Genomic DNA, 24,249 nt, shown 5'->3' on the forward strand with positions numbered 1-24,249 from the left:
TACCTATGGATATGAACAAATTTCAGGTGCACAGCCTTTAGTTTGTTCATTATTAAGGTTTGAGTGGGATTGGGATGCCTGCAAATGTTAGCTTGTTGGCGCACAGCTTTTAGTTTGTTCATTATTAAGGTTTGAGTGAGATTGGGATGCCTGCAAATGTTAGCTTGTTGGCGTCAATTGAACTTATCTTTTTAATTGTCTGTTATTTTTAGGACGTAATTTAAGATGGGGTCATGTGATTAATTACTCTTGCACTAGTTCTATTGTAATGCTCAATATTGTATAGCTAAGTGGGACAGGTACATTATTCAAAATTTTTTGTTATAAATAAATATTAATTCACGTATAGACATATAAATGAAAGCAGCTAGAGAGGATTTAGTCAAGTTATTAGGTTCACAAAATGAGAACGGTGCAATAATTTTAAGAGTTATCATCAGTAAACCTAATCAGCATCAACTATATAATATATTAAATAATTTATATACTAACAGGAATATAAAACTTTATCATGGTTTACCTGAACCTGACAAAATCTATAAAAAGTTATTTTTAATTGCTAAATTGTGTTCAATGTACTGCCATGATTCGTTTCTATTTGTTAGTTGCTCTTTGACACGCAACATTTACATTGGCCTATTGCAAACAAACAATAGTATTGAATTTTTTCTCAGTTTCTGAAAGCCTGTCAAGTAGAGAGCAGGTGACTGCAGTTTAAGGTCTGTGAATGTATGAATTAATCCTAGTTCTTTAACAATCAATAGTATTATCTAGATAATTTTCTATTTACAAAAGAACAATGCAGCGTGCTGCCATGTTGAATGGTATCCTACCGCGTAAATAGGTAAACTAACACAATGTAATCACATATACTGCAGGCACTTAATATATAGACGGATAGAGAGCGGCACTTGATATTACTAAGCAACCAGCTCTGAATACAACATGGCTGACACTGGCAAGCCAAAATCTGCTAGTAAGATTACGGATGGCCAGGTCAAGGTAAGAATAACATTAAATATAAATCTTTTTCAGTAAACAAGGATTATAACCTCATCCAACTAAAGATTATAGAGTTTAATGTTAACCTGGTGCCTTTTAGATATTTGTAGCATAGTTAAACCAAGCTTTCAGGGAAATAGGTGAAAATATGTAAACAGATACCTGTCGTTACTTGTCACAATAAAGTGGACTTTTTCAATAGGAGCCTTAAAACAGTTGTCGTATTCACTACATGCTTCAGAACGAGTACTACATTTTTTCCTAGGTTTTAAGAGAGATAAAATCTGAACATTAAAGTTGTGATTGTGTCAAAAAAGTTGATCAAATGAAATTAAGACCAGTAAAAGGCTAAAATATCAGCTACAATTTGATGTAAATTTTGCCTTCGTTTTCAAGTGCAGCTAGCTAATGATAATGAGTACATAAAGTTTATAACATCTTTTAATAGAGGGTGGCTGAACCTAGCAACTTCAAGATTTCACAATCTTTAGTAAGCGCATGAGTTGTGAGTAAATTAGAGAAATACGTTGAAATCTTACATTGAGCTTGAACTTTTGTGCTTTTGTGTTCCTATTAGTGGCTTGAAAATAATATTCTCAAAATTTGGCAGTTCAGAGTGTCAAAATTGAGGCTCACCTGACATCTGACATATGACAACAAGTACTTCAAAGCTTACATGGCAAAGTTTATATGACAAAATAAAATATCCTTTTGAAGTAATACTGCAGCAAGACAAACTTTTTGAGTTAGAATTTAAAAGTTGTTCTACCAAGACTCAATGTTGTACTGCTATGCAGCAGAGCTGTAAAGATATTTGACATGATTTATTTTGGCAGCAACTAAAAATAGCCCTCAAGGAATCAGCAAATAAGTATGATGAGCTGCTGGATCACATTGGAAACTTCCAGAGAGAGGAAGACAAAAAGAGAAAAGGAGAAATAGAGGATGTCATTAACAGTGAGCTTAAGTCTACACACGCCCTCTGTTTAAAGGTACATATACGCCCTCTGTTTAAAGGTACATACACGCCCTCTGTTTAAAGGTACATATACGCCCTCTGTTTAAAGGTACATACACGCCCTCTGTTTAAAGGTACATATACGCCCTCTGTTTAAAGGTACATACACGCCCTCTGTTTAAAGGTACATACACGTTCTTTGTCTAAAGGTATATACGTGCCCTCTGTCTCAAGGTACATACACAACCTCTGTCTAAAGGCACATATACGCCCTCTGTTTAGAGGTATATATACGCCCTATGTCTAGAGGTACATACACACCCTCTGTTTAGAGGTTTATATACGCCCTATGTTTAGAGGTACTTATACGCCCTCTGGTTAAAGGTACATACACGCCCTCTGTTTCAAGGTATATACATGCCCTCTGTCTCAAAGTACATACACGTTCTCTGTCTAAGGGTACACACACTCCCTCTGTCTAAAGGTATATACATGCCCTCTGTCTCAAGGTACATACACGTTCTCTGTCTTAAGGTACATATATGACATCTGTGGGCTTCAGTAGGCTAAGATTTAAACATACACGCCGCTCTTAAATAGGTTGAAAGCAATTTCTGTGGCTCTGAATATCAACTAATCACATTACATGAATAAAACAGAAAATTGTTTTCAACTTGAAATGCAATTTTCCAGCATTGCGGCATGCATAGAGGCCATGTTATGATTATTAATGTCAAGGACAATACCAAAACGGTTGGTTGTAGTAATCTCAAACTAGTGAAAGAATATAAACGTTGCATACCGGATGTCTCACATTCTAAAGAAGATAATTCTATTGAACAAGCTTTGTAGTTCTCTTTCCTAATCAGTAAAGTTAGGATTACTAAACCTATTATAGTAGTAAATGTATGATAGCTATAAGGAGTTTTGCTTCTTCATCACTTCACTTCCTTAGCATAACCAGTATATTCAGTATGTTTCATTAAGTTAGGATTACTAAACCTATTATAGTAGTAAATGTATGATAGCTATAAGGAGTTTTGCTTCTTTATCACTTCACTTCCTTAACATGACCAGTATATTCAGTATGTTTCATTAAGTTAGGATTACTAAACCTATTATAGTAGTAAATGTATGATAGCTATAAGGAGTTTTGCTTCTTCATCACTTCACTTCCTTAGCATAACCAGTATATTCAGTATGTTTCATTAAGTTAGGATTACTAAACCTATTATAGTAGTAAATGTATGATAGCTATAAGGAGTTTTGCTTCTTCATCACTTCACTTCCTTAACATGACCAGTATATTCAGTATGTTTCATTAAGTTAGGATTACTAAACCTATTATAGTAGTAAATGTATGATAGCTATAAGGAGTTTTGCTTCTTCATCACTTCACTTCCTTAACATGACCAGTATATTCAGCATGTTTCATTAAGTTAGGATTACTAAACCTATTATAGTAGTAAATGTATGATAGCTATAAGGAGTTTTGCTTCTTCATCACTTCACTTCCTTAACATGACCAGTATATTCAGTATGTTTCATTAAGTTATTAAAAGCAATTAAACGGTGTTTGTAAACAGGAAACCAGCACATTTATTTATTATTTACAATCAACTTTTTCTGTTGCACAGGAAGAAACGTCATGTATTGCTTAGGTTGTTTCTTTTTCTCTTTTAAATATGCTGACTTACTATTCTGCTTGCAGTTACAAAGGGAAATAGAAACTATTGAGCATAAGTCAAGGGCAGCTGCCAAATCAGCTGATGGCAGCAAGAAAAATGTCAGTGCCTTTGCGTAAGTATTTGACTAACTCATGTTCTGTAAATCTATCTATCTTTCATAGTTTTGTGTAACATCCTAGTAATTTTTCTCGGTCTAATCCTAAGATACTATAGTGAATAGCAAACACGACTTTACTAACACAAGGATTATTTTTGTATTCTTGTTGTTCCGTGTGAAATTGCACAAGAGTTGAAAAGTGAATTGTAGGGGCATGCTTAAATCCTGAATTGAATCGACTCTAACATAATCTATGATGCAAAATAATTGGGATTTGAATTGTTAATTGCTTGATGAGAATTGAATGGACTCGAGTAATTTTTTAAAGCCTTGAAAAATCTCTAGGTCAGACCTTCACATTTAAATTGAATTTGTGCTAAGGTTTTCTTTATATGATTTGCTTTATATAATTTATACTTTATATAATATGATTTATAATTCTTAAAATTTTTTTAGGTCAGACCTTCACAATTAAATTGAATTTGTGCTAAGGTTTTCTTTATATGGTTTGCTTTGTATAATTTATATTTTATATAATATGATTTATAATTTATGTAATATATATTTGCTTTATACAATTTGCTCTATTTTATTGTAGTACAAAGGCTCATATATTCTCTAAGAACACATAGTAATTGATTTAAATTATTCCTCAGTCTTATAACCTAAATAACTCTATAATAAACAGTACAGATAATTAGACCCAGCCATAAGGCAATTACATTATAACTCGACTTACTATAAACATAACTCTTCCTGTGGTTTCCTTTTTAAGCAACATTAAATGAGCTTGTTTTATATTAGCGCTGACTTTCGGCTGACTCCTGAAGAGCAAGATATAGCCTATGAATTCAAGGCGCATGTCATGAGGAAGATTCACTCTCAGAATCAGAACATTAAGAAGGAGCTGGAACTGCATGAGAAAAAAGTAGACCTAAAGAAGTCCCAACAGGCGTTTAAAAAGCAGGTAGAAGATCAGCAGAAATCACAGACGACTCTCTCAAATCTGGTGGATGTGTACGAGAAGAGAGCATTGCGAGGTACTTTTTGCTTTATTAAATAACAATGATTCTTTGGACTGTCAAAATTATTAACGATTAGTATGAACCAAGAACCATGCTAATTACCACTATAGAATGCTTCAGTTCCTGTTGGTTTCGTTTAGCCCTAGTTCTTAGAGCAGGCAAATACAGACATTCTACTCTCAGTACTTGACAAGACATACTTCCAAGGTCTGAATTTGAAGGCTTTATGAGTTAAGGCGAATCACTTGCATGTACTCTTTATTAGAAATCAGTCCATGCTGCTAACACTCAAGGTGGCATTACAACAGTGTTAAAGCCTGTGAACGAACAGAGCTTGTTCAATAACGATTGCTGGTTACAAAGCGTTTGCATGTGCAGCAGTAGAAAATGTGTTGACAGAGAAGTTTTTTGTTGCAATTACAATCAAAACATTTGAATCCATAAGACAGGGTCAACTTCAAGCTCCATTAAGTTCTGAGAGAGGTATTCTATTCAGACCCCGCCCAAGTTGCCATGACTACAGAGATAACAGGCTTATGCAGATTGGTAGTAGTCCCAGTAATAACTCTTCGATATTAGCTTCTTAAAACTGGTAACCCTAGTAATCCACAAACTCCTTTTTTCTGAGTATTTTTTTTTCTTCGGACAGAACTAGGTAAGTTTAGTAAACAAGTGATGATTATATGCCGCAGAAAAACAAGAACAATATATTTCTTCTTAACTATTTAGATTAGCTGCTCTGACCAATGTAGGAAGCCTTGATCTTCTCTCCTTTAATGAAGATGTGTTTGTTTTTACAGCTGAAAAGAAAAGCCGGGAGTGCGCTGATCAGCTTAAATTAGCCAACGATGTGATCGACAGATATGATCAGATGTACTACAGTCAGGGTGGAGACCCGGGTAAGATGAGACACCCGCCACCAGGCACTACTGGTAAAAGGGGAGCTACACCAAATGACATAATTCGTAGGAATGAGGTGAGTTTTAGATTTTCCAGCGTAGATGCAATAAAAATATATATTTACAAATAATTTTTAGTAATAAACTATTGGTTTTATGTGTACCAAAATTAAATACGTCACAGTATATGTTAAAAATTTTTATTTATAAAAACACTTCCTCACAAGAAAGATGTTAGCAAGACTTAAGAATGGTTAATAACAATCCTAAAAACGATAAAAACTCATGGAAATAGCTTTACATTTGATTGGTTAAATCTGTTTTCTTGTTGCTATGTAACAGCTACATTTTACAATTTAGTAACACTCAAGTGACCTTACATAAAAATCTTTAATTAGTAAAGTTATCAAATACCTTCCACTCTAAGCAGTATTTAAATATTTCATGTAACTTATGCTGTTATGTTGCTTATGTTCCAGATACTCGTGGAGGAAAATCAAAAGCTAAGATTGGCAATTCAACGAGTAACTGAAGACAACAGTGCCTTTTTAAAGCAAGCAAGGCGGGCAGATGCTGAAAGAGAAGAAGCAATGGTATAGAAAAGAAACCTGTAGAGTGATAGGGTCAAGTACCTGTGTGCAGCTGTCAACATTACAGCTGACACTATTTACTTTCTCATGCAGGGTTTTTCCTATAAATTCACATCATTTCAGTTCTATGTACTGCTAGTGTAAAAGATGAAAAAACTGCCTCTTAATGTCACTTATTTTTTAAGAGGCCATGTCGTTGTTCTACAGTTGAATGAAGGCCTCCGCGTGTTTAGGAGTGCACTGGAGTTTAGGATTGCTCTACCATACTGGCAAAACCTGGAATATGCCCCAGCTTGTTGCTTGGGTACCTAAAAATCTAATGTCAAATGCTCTTCTTTTCACCACTAGTCGCCTTTACAGGAATCAAACTTTAACCTTTTAACAGGGCAGGCACTTTAAGTTGTAATGAAATATTCCTGGAGCTTTCCTTTAATATCCACATATTGAAGATGTGCTTTATAACATGCTAATGACTCGGCTTGAACAAAAGAAAATGCGACAAAGCAGTAAAGTATTAACTATGTAAAAAACAATTTATAATTATAGTCTTATCACAATATTGTACAAGAATATAAAGATAAATTTTGCCTGTTAATTTCAGTTAGTTCATGATAATAATGCTGTGATTATCAATTTACCTACAGCACAGTTGGCAGCGATGTGACATCGTAAAACAGGAGCTGCAGAAAAGACTTGAAAATGAAAAAAAACAGCATAAAGCTTTGAAAGCAAGTTTCACCAATCAGACAGCCAACTGGATACAAGAAAGGAAGGGTATAAAGCTGCTAGAAGAACGAGAACGGCAAGATCAGGTTTGTTAAACTTACCAAGATTGGTCAAATTATGACAGCAAATGTGACTACAAACATAATTAGATTCCTCAGGAATCTATAATAATGTCAAGAGTGACATCTATCATAGAAACTATAAGATAAAATCTATAGAGCACTCGTGATTGAAGTGCTGCATCAATGTTGTAATTTAATATGCAATACTGCTGTGCGTTCTTCTGTATTCAACAGTGGGAAACTAATACCTTTGAAATTTAATGCATTCCCATAATTATGTAGTGTTGTTACAAATTTTGCCTTTTTGGTTATTAAAAAACCTGATGCATATATCTTCTGAACAGAGCTCACAAGTGAGGTCTTTATACATATATTTTTAGCTTCTGCCGGCATCACCCCTGGCAGCACAAGAGAGACTTTATCAAATACCAGTCAAGAAGAACACGGACAAGCCTAGACATATGGTGATGTGAGCTGTATGCCGGATGCAGGAACAATGACTGTAATATAAGACTTTGCAACCTATTTTTGTGCCTAGTGAAATAGTGATGATTGGGAGTCACGTTTAAATAATAATTTCATGTACAGTGTCACAGACAAAACAGTCTTGTTGCTCAAGTGCTGTCGGCAGCTTCATCTAGACTAAATGCTGTTAATTAAGCTGGTAATGAAACTTTTATTCATCCGACCTTACAGTCACAACATCAATGACAAATTAATGCTTTTCTATGAATAGCTATTGTATTCATTAATTCACAGCGAGTACATGTACTAAAACTCAATTAACTAAGCATATAAAAACCCCACATGGAATTAACCAAACGTACATGAAATCACACTCGAAAATCGAGTATGATTTCTGCTTAGCTCACTACAGCAGAGGCTGTGCGCGTTTTAAAGAAAATCGTTGCACAAACAATGGCTCTGCGATCTTGGCATGTCGGAGTCCAATGGCAGGAGGACCTCAACGACTGGAGACAAGCCTAGTTGCTGAGAGCATTTTAAGGTTGGACATCATTTTTGTCACCACATAGATCATTTTTTGGAATCCAACCTCAGTCTTGTTTGCAGGCCAGGCGTCGTAGACCGCTAAGCCACGACTGCTCTCTTAGCACTGATTGGGAAACCTGACTGACCAACTTATAACAACTACATCTATCAACAACATGTGACACCCAAACATACCAAGAGAGAATAAATAAACAGACTGACCATAACCAAGATATTATATTAAGTATAAAATACAACCTCCAAAACTTTATAGGAAACATAGAGCTGATCTATATATGACAAAAAGGGATGAGATTCAATGCGTAACTAAATGGCTTCTAAGTAAAGAGATTAACTGGGTGCACAGTAAAAACACTAATGAGCGAAAGCTTGTTAAAAATGAGACTCTTATATCTTGTGAGAATTCTTGAGAATAATAAAACCAACCCATCTTTATAACCAAGAAACAAGAGATATCATTAAGAGACAGTTATTGGGTAGATCTGTAATGATCCAATATGCAGGGGGGCCATAACCACCGTGGAAGCACGATAACACCGGTTTTTTGAAGATTAAGAAAGATGAGTAACGTGTTGTCTTGCTTTAATTCTCTTAGATTGCAACCTTTTGATCATAGGTAGGTAAATATCAGAGGTGAGCGGCAGCACTGTTCCATGCTTTTGGATCTCTCCTAAAACATTCAGCATTCGCATATTAGTTTATGCAATGAAAACATATATAAACAGACAGACAAACAGAATAACTTCTAGCTAGAGCTTCACGATATGGCAGTTTAATTGTTCGGTGGCGAATTTCAAATTTAAAGAGATTTGAAGAAATTTGAAGAGATATTGCAAATCGTATAATCGTATGGCAAACGGCAGTTTAATTGTTTGATGGCGAATTTGAAGTTGGACGATTTGAAAATTGTCCCCATTTAAAAAGATACAGCAAATCGTATAAACGTTATAATCGTGTAATGGCGATTTATCTCCCACCTGATGAAGTTCAGAGCGAGTGATACTGGAACTAAAATGCACAAGCCTTCTAGTCTTATAATAAGCTCATTCCACGGACACGGGAATTCATGAAATGAATGTTTCTAGCTATCACGAATACAGAATAGTTTCATTTTAAGTTAAAATATACGAATAAATATTTCAAAAATTTACAAGATTTTTTACATAATAATACTATCGTGATAATAATAATAATAATAATCGACTATAAATAGATGACAATAAAATTTGGTACTGCAAATTTTCAATATCGAATCACACCATCTGGTGATTTTGAAAACCATGAAACTCTTCTCTTAGCTGTTAATATATCACGAAAAACTGATCATTAGAAAGGCGCTGAAAGACTCGCTATAATGACCTACAGACCTTCAAGAATCATCTTTGATGCTATGGCTGTAGGATAACCAACAGTCTTAGCCATGGCTGAAAAGCCACCCTCATGATCTTGGTCACCATAGACCACGAGATCTATGTGGTGCATATCCCTTTTACCATCTGGCCAGCGAATTCCTACATCATGCCTCATGATGATCATGTCATACTCCTTGTCACCTGTAATATAATATACAGCAATTGTTTGTGACGTTTTTAAAATGTAGCAATGTACATCAACAAATTAAAGTACAAACTATTATCAACCTATTATAACCATTATCAAACAAAAATTTCAATGATAAGGTCAAGGTCACAGTTTATAATAGATATTCTTTATAAAATCTTACAATCCATAATAAATGATTGAATGAAAAGCTGGCATATAAAGCAACATTGCCGAATATCCATGCAAATAAAGTGGAAATTCATTGAATCTCACCAAAAGCCAACTTTTTGTTTAGATAGTTAGAGAGGGTGTCTATGGGCGTCCCTCTCTTGTCCATTTCCTCCTCTGACAGAAGTCCTAAACTAAAATTTTGAGGAGAACTTTAAAACAAATGTATCACTTCATTCTAAATATAACTTGAGGAGTCCGCAGGAAGTCCGTCAATAGCCAATGGTTGACGGAACTGATATCCATGAATGAATAGCTACATTTCCACTACACTAAATTGATCTTCCACCTCTTTGTTCTTCTGACAGAAATATACACTGTAGACATTATGTTTATATCAATAAAGGGTTTTAAGACTGTCACAAGTACCAAGTTATAACAAAGTCTGGAGTTACTTTGTGAAAATAGCTTTTTGGATATTCAGTAGCGTCTAGAAAACTCCTCTATGCATGTTGTACTGCACACACTTTCGTATGGCGCCTTACAGTGCCTCACGTTGCGTGTTCACAACTCGAGTTGCACAACTCGAGTTGTGAACACGCAACGCGACTTTTCAAAAGTAAGGTGCAATATATTGGTATTACGGTAGCATAACCGTAGATCTGGTTATATTAACAATGGTACATCAATAGGCACCAGTTAGCTAATAGAAATTAAACCATGTAGGTATGTACTGTGAAACTACAACTAAATGGCGAATTATAGTGTGCCGAGTTTGCAACTTGAGTTGTACAACTCGAGTTTGTAAATATAACTCGAGTTGTACAACTCGAGTTGTACAACTCGAGTTCATCAAAACCCAAGCCGAGTTCTTTCAACAGCAACTCGAGTTCAACAACTCGGCTTGAGAACATCTCATCGTTTCATTTTCTCTAGCTATATGGAATTTTTTTTGTGCATCATTAAACGCCGTTGAAATAATTTCTATGTTCATTTTCGGTGTTCATTCAGTTTCTTGTCAGATTCTAGAGAGATGACTCTTTTTTCATTTGAAAAAGAAGTTGCCCGGCTGCAAATTTTTTTCCCAAACAGGTTTACATAGTTGTACAACTATGTTGTACAACATACATGTAGTTGTACAACTCGAGTTGTACAACTCGAGTTGTGAACACGCAACGCGAGGCACTGTAAGGCGCCATACTTTTGATAAAATGAACCTAACATAATCAAGGAATCTTATAAAAATCAAATAGGTCTGATTATAAAAATATATCAATGAAATCGAGCAATATTTGGCCACTGTAAATCTATGAAGATCCAACATAGTTTTGGTCCACCAGCTACAAATGATTACCTGGTAACGACATTCCCGATAGAACTCAATCGATGTAGGAATGTGTTTACGAAATGCAATTGAACAAAGCTTTGGCAATATTCTAACTCACTCGAGGATACAGTTAGTCTGAGTCACGTCATTGCCAAGAGACTGCAGCAGCTTGTCACGAGCAGTGTCCACCATAACATCACGGCTAAGACCCAGCTTTTCACATATGTACTCTTTCTAAAAAGCATACATTTCATTGAGCAGACGACTCCGGCAGCTCCATGATACTACAGAGAAACCACCATGTATCCAACATACCCATGTAATCGGTGGGCCTTTGGGATGAAGGTTGGGCACGATATCACTCTCTGTTAGCCCGAGAGCAACGAGAGCTTTAGCGGCGTCAGAGAAGCCTTTGAACCTAAAACACTCGAAAATATGCAAAAATGTTGACTTTACAACGGGTAAACTACTTTGAAGCTGTTTTTGTCGAACAAACTACAGATTGGGTCGCAGATTTAAAAGAAATCCGTAGATGAAGTGTATACAATAGTGTACCTGGTGGTTAAATACATCTGAATAGTAGGAAATGCTCAAATGGCATGCTACTGATGGCACCATGTTGGTCCGATTAGAGGCAATCTCATGATCTCTACCTAACTAGTCTCATAAACTTAACTGTCGCTCCTGGGAGAGCTAGATATTTCATAACTCACCTGATAGTACCCCTAAGAATGGTATGGGCCTTTTCTATACCATAGATTTCACTGTAAGCTGTCGAGTCTCTGTTGGGAAACCCCTCCAAGTTGAACCCAGGTAAGAAATCGAGTGAACGGCTGTTAGATAACAGAGCACCACCTGGGGATATTTCCTTTAGCTTCAAAGTGCAAACAAGAAAAATATTGCAATGCTTATATCATAGCAAACACAAATAAAGAGAATAGAAATATAATAACTCAAATAGAAGAGCACATAGAAGTTTGATGAGCAGATATAAGACAACTCCAGCTACCTCATTATTTTCAAGCCACTTAGCACCAGCCTTCAAGTTGTTCAACACTCCCTTAGGGCTCCAACTGAATCTGTATCTGTAAAAGCAAAGCGCATCATTTTTTAAGATGCCAACATGATAAAATGATAGTAGCATCAAAATGACTAACCTACTGTAGTTACTATATTACGTGTTTATTTTGGATCAGAACACAAAAGTTTCTTTAAGATGGGATTTGTTATAATAGAAGTCCAAGAACTAACCTTAGAGGGTTGGCAGAGAAGTCTGCTGCCGGCAGCCCACCACACCAAGATTCAAAAGACTCTATCTTTCCTCCCTTTTCATCAGCTTCACGGAAGCATGCCATGGCTAGCAGATGGTCGATGCCTGGATCGACTCCAACCTCATTGACTATTGTTACTCCAGCGTCTACAGCTCTTCAAACCAGACACAGAACCAGTAAATATAGACGACTGAATAATAGGGAATTAACTATTGTTACTCCAGCGTCTACAGCTCTTCAAATCAGACACAGAACCAGTAAATATAGACGACTGAATAATAGGGAATTAACTATTGTTACTCCAGCGTCTACAGCTCTTCAAATCAGACACAGAACCAGTAAATATAGACGACTGAATAATAAGGAATCACATGGAAAGTAGAATACAGAGAGAATGAAGAGTGTCCCAAAAACAAACGCACTCAAGTGGCTTACAATACTCTTGAGTTAGCTAAGTATTTCGAGCGAGTTACTGCCTTTAGATATGAGAAGCCTTCGAGATACGAGCCAGTTCTTGATGGCCATTAAAAGGCTAAGTATGTGAGAGGCTGTTTCCGAGAACAGCATCGATAGGTTTTTCTCATTGCATCAATTTAAAAACGTTACAATAAGGTCGGCTAAAAGTTATAGTGAAAGTGAGGAAAAAGCGTCAAGTCGGAAACAGATAATAAAACATTAAGACGATGACAAAGTTAAAGTTAAGTAAAAGATTAAAACTTAGCTTTAAATGTGTGCGTTTATTAAGCTAAATTCATTGAAGTTAAACTTAAAGTTTATGTTATGTGAGGTCACAAAAAAGTCTAGTGTACTGAATGCGGTAAAACCTTTCTCACACTGCCATCAGTCGTTGAGCCTGTCTCGAAGGTAAAAACTCCATATAGTACTGTACATAGTAATGTTACATTTTATTGCAGATCATGACCACTAAAAAGGTAATTGTTTTGCTTTGCGAGCGTAGGTAGTGAATTACAACAATCAAAAACACGCTTTTCCATCGTAATATGCTGTTTTAGGTAGTTTTCCATCGCATGGGAAGGGATTAATTTGCATTTAGTTACTTTATATAGAAAATATTGCATCGAAATCTGAGCGCATTGACACAAGAGCTCAGACCCAGAATGCACTAAGCTCATATGACGAGGTATAACTGTACCAACTCTCATTGCTATTGACAAAAATAAGCCCGGTTGAAGACTGATGCGGCATGAAGCTTACGCTGCCATCAATATGTTAACACATCAAATACTGAGCATAAATGAGGAGCATCTTACTGTCTATGCAGCGCAGCCATCTCAGGGCTGACATAGCTGGCTGTCACCATGTTTCTCTTATGTTTGATGCACATCTTTGCCACCTCCGGGTGATAAGCATAAGGAAGAAGGCTGATGGTCAAGTCGTGCTCAGCCACCAGCTTCTCAATAACCTCCTGATCGCTTTGCATGTCAATAAGCACAGGAGATGTGTTCTCAAACCGACTAGCCAAAGCGTCTATCTCTTGCTGCAGGGCGGACGCTGCAACATAACGAGTAAACCATTCACAAGAGCTGACAAGACAAACCGGTAGACTTCACAAGAGATTAATTTCCATGGTAAAAAATTAGTATGACTAACAGAGAGACAATTGATAAAAACAGGTCACTTCACTCATCAACTAGCTTGGCTACCTCCTTATCAGTTAGGATAGCCTCTTGCAAGTTAGGCTTTGTAACAAATATCTGAACCATTTGCTTGAAATACAAGAACTAACTAATCTTTTCTAGTTTTATTGCAAAGGCAAAGAAGCCACAAAGCCGCCAATTGGAAATTCTAAACAGTTTTTATGTAGTGGAGCGTAGACACATTGACTGTAAGCTAACATTGCTTTAGTCATTGTAGTATTATGTATTACTAGAGTTGATAAACATCCTCAAGATCAGGTGTTCTAATAAAGAAGACAACATATTATTTTCTAGTAGATTATCCACTAGAACTCAGTTTATCCATGTTTGGAACTCAGAAACCTGCATTGACATAATTCCAGAAATTTAGCAGTTTCATCTCACAAACTGTCATTGTGTTACGGATATGGTTAGACTCCCATAGCGCATAATGGTAGCTGCTACTGACTATAAAATCTGCAGCAGATCAGCCCAACACAATGCAACAGCAACCAATAGGTTCCAATATCAAAGCACCAGCAAACCTGCCGTCCTAATAGATTGTGCTCAAGCACCACACATGAACATAAAGGGAACCCACCTACAGTGACAGCTATTCCATCAGATGTGAGATACTCTACACATGGAGCCGAGACATAACCAGCACCCAGCAATAAGACTTTCTTCCTAGAGCTACCCGATATCCTCGCATTCCTTTCTCTACAAATCATAGACAAGTCAGTGACAGGACCGAAACTGTGACATCATAAACAAACGCAAATGATGTATTTATACAAGAGAATTATAGAGCCTAAGCTAACAACACCTCAGTTTGACTATGACAGGCACGAGCAGACAACTACATACCTGTTTGTATTCCGTAGGTCAGCTATATACGTGAAGTGGGGAGTGAGCTGACCATGGGAGGTGATGACAGCCTGTATGGATACAACAGCAAATATTAGTGAGTTGATCTCTAATAATTATTAGAACAAACGCAGAAAACTAAATAGAATTTTAGGTAGTCTATCCTATGCGAGACATCACAAAGTGAATTGTACATAGCCTGTCCTATGCGATACAGCACAAAGTGAATTGTGCGTAGTCTATCCTATGCGATACAACACAAAGTGAATTGTGCGTAGTCTATCCTATGCGAGACAGCACAAAGTGAATTGTACGTAGTCTATCCTATGCGAGACAGCACAAAGTGAATTGTACGTAGTCTATCCTATGCGAGACATCACAAAGTGAATTGTACGTAGTCTATCCTATGCGAGACATCACAAAGTGAATTGTACATAGTCTATCCTATGCGATACAACACAAAGTGAATTGTACGTAGTCTATCTTATGCGATACAACACTAAGTGAATTTTACGTAGTCTATCATATGCAATACATCACAAAGTGACTTGGAGTACTAAGTTGAATAGCCTCAGAACTTACATTCTTCACATCGTCTGAACACGCCGTCTCCTTTAGAGGCTTCATCTCAGCAAGCGCCAACTACAAATAACGAGCGTAGCAACTCCTTTATCATTGCTGCGTTTGAACATAAAGTGAGACTTGAGTGAGTCAGTCTTGCCTCTATCTGTACTTGCTGTAGTAGTACAGGATAATGAAGGACATTGTCAAGTTTGTATAAATCATGGAGTAATAGTATATTTAAAAATAGACGTGTAAATAAGAAGTCTCACTATTTAGAGAGACTTTTGTTTCAAAAGCACACTTACCATAGAAAACATATTTACCTCAACTTGGAAAACTACGTGCATCACTAGTGTAACTAACAAAGAGTGTTCGATATACTCACTACAGCCCACCCTCGGTTTTAAATATCTCAGAACTCAAACAAATTAAAGTTCCAACAAAAAATGTAAAGTTTTTTACTTTTAAATGTTGAACAAAACTTTAGACCTGAAATACCTCCGATATATGTTAAGAAAACCTGGCAGTGTCGCTCAGTTGCCAATTGATTCTTTCTTTCCTTTATATTTAATATTTATCCATTGTACGCTGTCATGTTTGTTGAGGTTTTAAAATACTCACTGTATTTTGTGTTTTTTATTAGTGTATTAGTTTATGATTTTTAGCTTCCGTTTGAATAAAAGTCACAAAGTATTTTAAATTTTTTTTTACCTTGCACAATCAGCCAATTGGAAAAACCAAGATTGGGTGTGAGCTGCTACAGATATGACAGTACATTCTTCAGCCTAGCCTTCTTTATCGATAGAGTATTTATGAGGAACTCGGTGTAATTTACATATTACCTACTCTATCAATATAGATAATGAGAATATATGCTGTAAAATAAAAAGATAAATGCTTGAAAAATTTTTCTAATCCTGGAAAAGATGAAGATTATTTGTATTGGAGAAAATTAGCTTCAGAAATCGGACAACCAATTTTTCGACAAGCCTATTGGAACAGACTGTGGACCAAAACTGAGGCGGGGCTACATACCGTTATGTGGTTAAATATTAAGGAAGAACCTAACCGATAAAGCATGTACTTGCCATATCATAGATGTACTGACTATATACGTGCACGTACTATACCATAGATAGACTTACGATATCATAGATGTGCTGACTATATACGTGCACGTACTATACTATAGATAGACTTACGATATCATAGATGTAGAAGCCATATCACAGATGTGCTAACCATATCAAATATGTACTTACTATATTAAATAAGTACTTGCTATATCAAAGAGTTAAGGACGTACATACCATATCAAATATGTACTTACTGTACCATACATGCACGTACTATACCATAGATAGACTTACAATATCATAGACGTAGAAGCCATATCAGAGATGTGCTAACCATATCAAATATGTACTTACTATATTAAAACAGTACTTGCTATATCAAGGAGTTAAGGATGTACATACCATATCAAATATGTACTTACTGTACCATAGATGTACTCATCATAAAAGATGTACATACCATATCAAATATGTACTTAAGATACCATAGATGTACTCATCATAAAAGTTGTACTTACCATATCCAGAGTGTACGGACGAAGTAAAGACCCAAAATATGTTGTGGCTTCCTGAGGAAGCTGAGCTGGCATGTTGTCGATTGAACAAATGAGAACTCCAGGGCCTGAGAAACTACAATCCGTATAGAGACAGGAGTTTTAAAACATTTTTTACAAGCTCAGAAACAGTGATCAATAGAAAACTATGCAAAACATAGATATGTAAAAAGTGATTAGACTATTCACTCTCTTATGCAATCAACAAAATGTCACAATTGTAAATTGAAACAATAATATTAGCTTCTTAAAAGCCTTGGATGTCAATAAACTGTTAACTAAAGCTGTACATCACGCATAGATAAACGAAAATTAACTGTCACCAATAGTTGAGAACTAAAGATCACGGTGTCCATCATGATAAAAGTTGCACATGTCGATAGATGTCAAACGATTAAACCCAAACAAAAATAAGTTTTGAATTTTATAAGTTACTGCATTTTCAGTTAATGACAAGAATAATGACCTGCTGCTATTGCCATTACCTCACATAAGCAATGACAAATGACAATACAGCATAAGTTGTACAAAAAAAAGGATTTTTGAAATTCAACTAGCCTCTAATCCACTTGACTCTACAGCAGTTCAAACTATCGCCATTGTTTGAAAAGTGTATATGCTTAATCCAACTTCATGATTAGCTACCAAAGAACAGAAAACAAACATACTGGTGCAATATTTTGAGGTAATTACAACAAGCTAAACCAATGTTGGTATCACCTGTAATTACCTTTCTTTATTGGTGTTGCTCTGCGCATCATATAGCAGGAATGGGTGGTCAATAGTTGTGCAGCTCTGCATAAACTCGAGTGATCCACCAGGATCAGCTGAGATATCACACAGAGCCAGCAACCTGATAGAAACACAATCGGAAGAAACACTATTTGACTGAGTGCTACTGAAATACTCTTGTTTACATAGAAAAGTTTTGATCAATAGCCCTACGGATAAGCTTGATAATAAATACAGATAATTCGGTTTGTAAATATGCCTTCAATGCTGACAAGATATGATAGATAGAGATGCTAGAGACACACAGTCCAGAAAGACTGTAGTAAACCAGTGTAGTCACCCTAAAGATTCACCATAATACGTTTGCATAAAGAACGACTAAGAGGCGTGAAAGCATACACGCAGAGAATTGAAAAGAACTAAGTGAGCGAATCAATGATCGATGTTCACTTGTGAAATCAGATTCTCATAGCTTCATCTCACTTCATCCTTACATATACAAAGTAGCAATAGTTGATATATTATATACCTGTGGGGAAGCCGGGGACAGCCAGAGCTGGTGGGCAACCACGGCATATCACTAGGTTGCAGCAGCTCCTTACAGTCAGGTATGGAGATGAGACGGGGATCGTTAGGAGCATAATAAATCCCGTTGATGATCACAGAGGCATAGGGAGCTATCTATAATGTTAAAACAAAAATACGCTTTTAAAAATCAGCTGCCGCAGGACAGATAGGTAACCGTTGAGCTATGGAGTATTGCCATCAAGCCGCAAATACGGTTGTAGTATGGTTTCAATGATGCAATACCAGTAGTTAATTCATCAACTTTTAATACAATTAAAGAAAAACTGTTTTACTCATCATCTGTTTTCCTTTTCTCGCTTATGTGATGGTAAAAATGGCCACTAACAAAGAGTTGCAGAAGGGAAAAGGACTACTTGAGCCTCTGTATGACCCATTTAATGAAATTGAAACCTTCCTAAAGAGAACTACTACCCAACTGACTTGAATAGACCTCTGTATTGGCATTGTATAAAAACTTGATAAACAATACAATATAAACACGCAATAAGATATTGGAAAAAAGATGAATGATGGTAAATGCAGTAGAATCTGCTCAACTCAACAATAATCGAATTTCCTCACCTTTCTTGAAAAGTTGGAAGCATACTTCTCCGGATATTTTTGAAATTCTACGGGATCAAAGGATCCGCCATCTTTTCTGACGAGATGATCCTTCATATCAACGACACATCCATAGACTTTGTTTGTCCCTACAAACACATGTGAGAACCACAAATTAGTCGATGTTTGAGAATGCAAGGCCCATAAACTATTAAACAATTACCAATTTAATCGCCAAAAAAGCTTTTAGGTAAAACTCTTACCTCCCCTTTGAGCAACGTTAGACAGGTGTTGAGGCTCCACAAACTCCACAGGCAGCTCTCTAAACACTTCTTGGGCTCCCTGCAAGAGCGCATCTCACTTATTATTAGATAACAAATGTACAGATACTACCCTACTTATGAATATTGGTGTTACAAACAATGTAGATACGAACGGTGTTGTGCGTATGTCAAAATGTTCATTCAGAGATGCCGCAAGTTAAATTTTGTATTGCACACCTTTTTCCAAGTAATGCAGCTTTCCACCGCTTCTGTTTAGTTCCTTTCTCTTTCGCAACTATTATTAAATAAAAAGTTTTATATAAGCATTAAATTTCAGTTCAATTTTTCTACATAATTATACCGCTAATGTATTCGCAACGCACAGCAACACTTTTGAAAAAATGCAGTAGCATTTCTTTTATAGTAGTACTGTTTCTCTCCAGTTGTACACATCTTTATAGAGCATATTGTTTTATTATTATTTAGTGTTTTTTTAAAAACATTACAAACCAATATAGGTTACTATACAAGCCTTAAACATACTTATATAATCCTTAAAAATACGTTACGTACGGTATACCGAACCAAGAAAACTTGCGAATAAGTTTGCTTAACGAATGGCCATTTGGAACTTCGTAAGTTGGGGAGCATAATTATGTAGATGCTGTTGAGTCCATTTCATCAAACTGATTAGCTGAGGGTAATGAGGAACAAATAGCTAACTGTTGCCATCATTACTACCTGCTCAATACACCTCCTAGTTACTGCTGAAACTACTCAAGGATGTACCTGAGATACATTTCCAGCTCCGGTAAAGACAAAGGTCAGTGGGCCGATTGACTGTGGCAGCATTCCTAGAGATATTTGATAGCCAGCTTCTCTGATAGCTTGCCTTGCCAGTTCACTAGTCCTGTAGTTGTGGGTTGGTCCGACATACTATCAACAGGAACAGAACTATTACACAATTCTTATAAAAACTCGGACAAAAAGTTCTAATTGTGAGTCATTCATACAAGGGGAACATCTATTCGTTATGTAATGACGAATCATTAGATCCTTGGCATCAGTAGTAAAATAATAGAAGACTTTCTAATGAAGCCTATGTACTTTACAAACTTATACATAAAGAATTGAAACTACTAAGTAAAGATTATTTGAGAAGGTGCACAAGAGCTGCCTACCATAAATGGCGTATGATGACCCAGAGCTAGGAGGCGTAGGCCAAGTCCATGCAGAATATTAATCATCCCTGCGACTCCGGCGTATTTACCAAACGCTACAGTTCGAATACCAGATGCATTGCAGATCCTTTCATAATCGATAAGTCTGATGTTCTGCAAGTGCCAACAACAAGTAGATGAGGACTTCAAGAGGTTAAAACAACATTAAGTATGAGAAAAGGATAACTCCAAGATAAAATCCTCACCTTTTCTAATAAGGCATCCAGTAAACTCATGTTAGCTTCCTGTGCTTTGATGGTGTGGGAGAAAAAACCATAGGTTTTACCTGGAATGAGATTGTCAATTGGAACCTGCTTGACACCGAGTATGAGAGATGCTGAAGTTAGATCCTCATCTATGATTGCACCAGCTTGTCGATATTCCTTAAAATGAGATGTCAACATGAAACGGCTATCATATGAAAAAAGTATACATCCAACTATCAAAGATGAGTAATAGCAGAGCGGTTTAAGGGCCTGACTACTACAATATGGCAGCAACAGCCCAGAATTGAGCTTGTTGTTAGCTAACAACCTACCAGTAATTTTGGTTCAGGTGCAGCACAAGATTTTTACCCTATTCCTAAGTTGAAGCAGCAATATGGAACAGCTATTGAAAAAGTGGCATTGCCCGAGTTTACCCTACCAAGACAGTTAAATAATTCGCAAATCTAGTAACATGTATTGAAGGTAGCATTAAAACCATCACAAATGTTTGTCAAAAGATGTGAATACCTCTTTGACACAGAGTGGTACCGACCCCATACATACCTCCATGGAGTATGCGCGCCTGTTGCTTGGCTGAACAACCACATTTATATCTTGTTTCACCAGATATCGAATATCTGATGGTGATAACGGAGCTCTTCTTTCCCAGACGGAGTTATCCTCTCGCCTGATAGCGATTGTAGGTTTGGAGTTTATGAAACTTGACATGCTCACAAATCGTCTTGTAGTTAGAAATGGCGACGAGCAATACTTTATGAGAGTGTTACGGTACGACATGTTGCAGGCTGAGCCACCATAGAACCGCTCCTTCGGATCCTGCAACAATCATATGTACTCAAGTAATTTATTGTACAATGCAGAATTCCGAAAAGTATACAAAGCCATTATCGGCGGTGTGCAGCATAGCAGCCATTTGAAGTGGATCATTTCAGATCTTATGCCCAAACTTTATGTCCAAACCATTTGGGAGACGTAACCCAAATCCTTCAAAATGTACTTTATCTAAAAATGAGAATGCCTCATTGAACACATTATAAAAACATTACAGTTCTAAAAGCAAAGATCAAAGAAACTAAAGAAAACCAAAAAGGATCTGACAACCATTCCATATTGGCTGTGAAATTGCTTTGGTCCAGGCTATGCAGTTTAGTGCAAAGAATTGTGAGAAACTATCCATAATAATGATGGTGTATGTGCTCCAGCCTCATGCCAAGTGCACTCATAAGACACTGTCTTGAGATCTTTGGGCAAGTAAGAGTGATACTCACATGACTGTTAACAACTATTGAGTGATATCATGAATATTTTGAAAACACCTGGCATTAATCACTAAATCCATCAGCTTGCACACTCATATTGTTCAAAGCCTAGAAACATATTGTTATCCAAGTTATGCTTGCATTTTATAACATCTGAATACATAATGAACATCACTAGACAAGGCTGCACATTGCTAAACATTTATCATGTTTAACCCGACATTATAATTAAACTATTCTGGTCAAGGAGTTTGATCTTGTTCAACAGAGACAGAAAAGCTATGAAAAATTCTTGAGCTTTTACTTCAACTAATGCCAGCATTTGTTACAAAGGGATACCCAATCACTACGTAGTAAGCAAAATGTATTGTTGAAAGAAATCAGTGCCGATTAAAAAAGTATACAAAACATGCAATTGCAAACAACAATACACAACACAACTTATTCAGGGGTCGATACATCATACCATTTATTAAATAGCTTGTTCCAACATTTTCTGTTGCTCAATAAATGAACCATTCTGTGTCAATATGCATTTAGCAGTTGCACCCAACTGTGCAGTTACCTAACATGATGTTACATTTGACATCCTGTGTACACTGTAAATCAGGGGAACATCCACAGAAAATACCAATTAGCTTTTTTACAAATATTGTAAAGAAGATGCTAACGTAACCACCTACTAATAATTAAATTGCTGATGCTTGTAATTCATGCTGTTATTTGTGTATTTTTACGGTTTTTCTCGTAATTTGTAGGGTCAGGTGTGCATCTTTACTACAGTAAACTGATGTACACATGTATATTTTACTGTCATACAAGCAAAAGTTCAGACTTTGCATTTGGCTGTGCCGCATTGTAAAAACTCAGGATATAAAATTGAAAAACGGGTTAAAACCGCGTTTTGCTAGTGGTGAGTGATTTAACGTGAACAATCTGAAACTTAATTATTGCATACCGGTGAAAACATGCAGTTGGTAACAGTTTTGATACATATGATTCTAAATTTAGTGGCATAAACTTGGTAAAAATTGACTTGAATGAACCTAAAAATTAGACATGTTGAATGAATAAACTTGCGGTTATAATCTGAAAACGGAATCTGTAAATTCGTGAAACGTGTTTGTAAATTTTTATCACGCTTGGTTTTACTGTATTTTGTTCCAACTCAATGTCAGAGAAATTTATATTCCTCGTTAACAAAAACTAAAAACAAAATTATTTACTACCACATTTTATTAAATATTTAAATATACCGATATTTTGTTATGCAAAAATTGTAAAGAAATACGATGTAAAGAAACGGCAAACAGCCATCCGTAAACAACCTTCACCGTGATAAGGTTTTTATCATAAATAGAAGTTTCACTAATCTTTTTAAGACTGTGCGTCATGTGTTAGTATTTGTCATAGACGTAAAACTGCACTGTGTTAGCTATACTAGCGTCGATCACAAAAGGGTAGCGAACCACCTTTATAACAACTAGTCTGGTGAAGCTGGCGGCTATAATTTCCAGGGCTGGAAAAATACCTATAGATGTACACGTATTGCATCTAAAAAGTCGAAGCCTAACACATAGATACAATATACGGCGAGTCTGTTTTATACAAGGAGTTGTTTTTTCATTTTGTTCCGATAAGTCGTTGAGTAGACAAGCACAGTCACAATTCAAAATATGTAGCTTACTGCTTTCTGTACAAACCCAAACTGATGCTGTTTGCTACGACATCATTTTTAAGCTACATGAAATGCAAAAGTTTTTTAATTTATTTGACAATTGAAGAAATAATGTTGCAGACATTACGACTGTGTCGAAAATGGCAATAGCCAGAACAGTAGTGACTCAATGGCCACTACTGTTCAGGCAATGATATACAGCCCCAATGGGGGCTGTATATCATTGGTTCTGGCTATTGCCCAAATAGTTCGGAAATGGGCCACTGAACATGAACTTGGTATTACAGGCTGTAGTCCTGACTTTTGTGAAGACCAGCTTTGACTGAGGCAGCCTTGGTTTGACACAATACTGTTGTCTTTGAATGCTCCTGTAACTAGTTGTCTTCAGTGTGTTGTGATGGAAGTTGAACGCTGCACTGAGTGTAGCCAATGATATACAGCCCCAATATATATATATATGGGCTGTATATCATTGGTGTAGCACACTTGACTATGGTGATGGCCACGCTTCATCAGATAATGAAAACTGCTCATCTTGTAGGAACATTCTGTACAGTACAACACCATAATGCCCAGTGAAACGCTCAAGCACGATGCATAGTTTTTAGAAGTAATAGGCAGTTGTACTTAAGCTAGGGTATCTCTTAGTAAGTGAGCATAAAAGTTGGCAAAATTACT

The 24,249-nt window shown here is 36.3% G+C and overlaps 2 protein-coding genes across 3 annotated transcripts; one reads left to right on the plus strand and one right to left on the minus strand.

Moving 5' to 3' along the window:
- The first annotated feature begins 945 nt into the window (after positions 1-945).
- LOC137391515 (tropomyosin-like) lies at positions 946-7,640 on the plus strand. Its single transcript, XM_068078018.1, has 8 exons — positions 946-1,002; positions 1,839-1,994; positions 3,672-3,760; positions 4,550-4,785; positions 5,571-5,746; positions 6,149-6,262; positions 6,904-7,071; positions 7,428-7,640. The coding sequence occupies exons 1-8, from the start codon at positions 946-948 to the stop codon at positions 7,518-7,520; spliced, it is 1,089 nt and encodes a 362-aa protein (XP_067934119.1). The 3' UTR covers positions 7,521-7,640.
- Positions 7,641-8,255: 615 nt separating this feature from the next.
- On the minus strand, positions 8,256-21,451 carry LOC137392289 (alpha-aminoadipic semialdehyde synthase, mitochondrial-like). Of its 2 annotated transcripts, XM_068078961.1 has the most exons (21): positions 21,178-21,451; positions 20,614-20,790; positions 20,369-20,521; positions 19,977-20,123; positions 19,188-19,266; positions 18,946-19,073; positions 18,326-18,477; positions 17,795-17,917; positions 17,029-17,140; positions 15,453-15,512; positions 14,871-14,941; positions 14,605-14,723; positions 13,638-13,878; positions 12,347-12,520; positions 12,105-12,180; positions 11,809-11,969; positions 11,411-11,513; positions 11,214-11,329; positions 9,874-9,962; positions 9,426-9,611; positions 8,256-8,728 (listed from the first exon to the last, which is right to left on the minus strand). In XM_068078961.1, exons 1-21 carry the CDS (start codon positions 21,409-21,411, stop codon positions 8,610-8,612), a joined length of 2,820 nt encoding a protein of 939 aa, XP_067935062.1. In that variant the 5' UTR covers positions 21,412-21,451; the 3' UTR covers positions 8,256-8,609. The 2 variants fall into 2 exon arrangements, with proteins under 2 accessions (XP_067935062.1, XP_067935063.1); XM_068078962.1 differs by lacking the exon at positions 21,178-21,451 and having other exon boundaries at positions 20,369-20,513; positions 20,614-20,699.
- Positions 21,452-24,249: the final 2,798 nt, after the last annotated feature.

This window comes from Watersipora subatra, chromosome 3, assembly GCF_963576615.1.
Source record: "Watersipora subatra chromosome 3, tzWatSuba1.1, whole genome shotgun sequence".
NCBI lineage: Eukaryota > Metazoa > Bryozoa > Gymnolaemata > Cheilostomatida > Watersiporidae > Watersipora > Watersipora subatra.

Excerpts from the sequence above, each read along its gene's own strand:
- LOC137392289 (XM_068078961.1), bottom strand. The coding sequence starts at position 21,411 with ATGTCGTACCGTAACACTCTCATAAAGTATTGCTCGTCGCCATTTCTA. Across the intron at positions 20,522-20,613 it reads TGGATGCCTTATTAGAAAAG|AACATCAGACTTATCGATTA; the intron begins GTGAGGATTTTA and ends TGGCACTTGCAG. Across the intron at positions 14,724-14,870 it reads GACCTACGGAATACAAACAG|AGAAAGGAATGCGAGGATAT; the intron begins GTATGTAGTTGT and ends TATGATTTGTAG.
- LOC137391515 (XM_068078018.1), top strand. The coding sequence starts at position 946 with ATGGCTGACACTGGCAAGCCAAAATCTGCTAGTAAGATTACGGATGGC. Across the intron at positions 3,761-4,549 it reads AAAAATGTCAGTGCCTTTGC|CGCTGACTTTCGGCTGACTC; the intron begins GTAAGTATTTGA and ends GTTTTATATTAG. Across the intron at positions 7,072-7,427 it reads AACGAGAACGGCAAGATCAG|CTTCTGCCGGCATCACCCCT; the intron begins GTTTGTTAAACT and ends ATATATTTTTAG.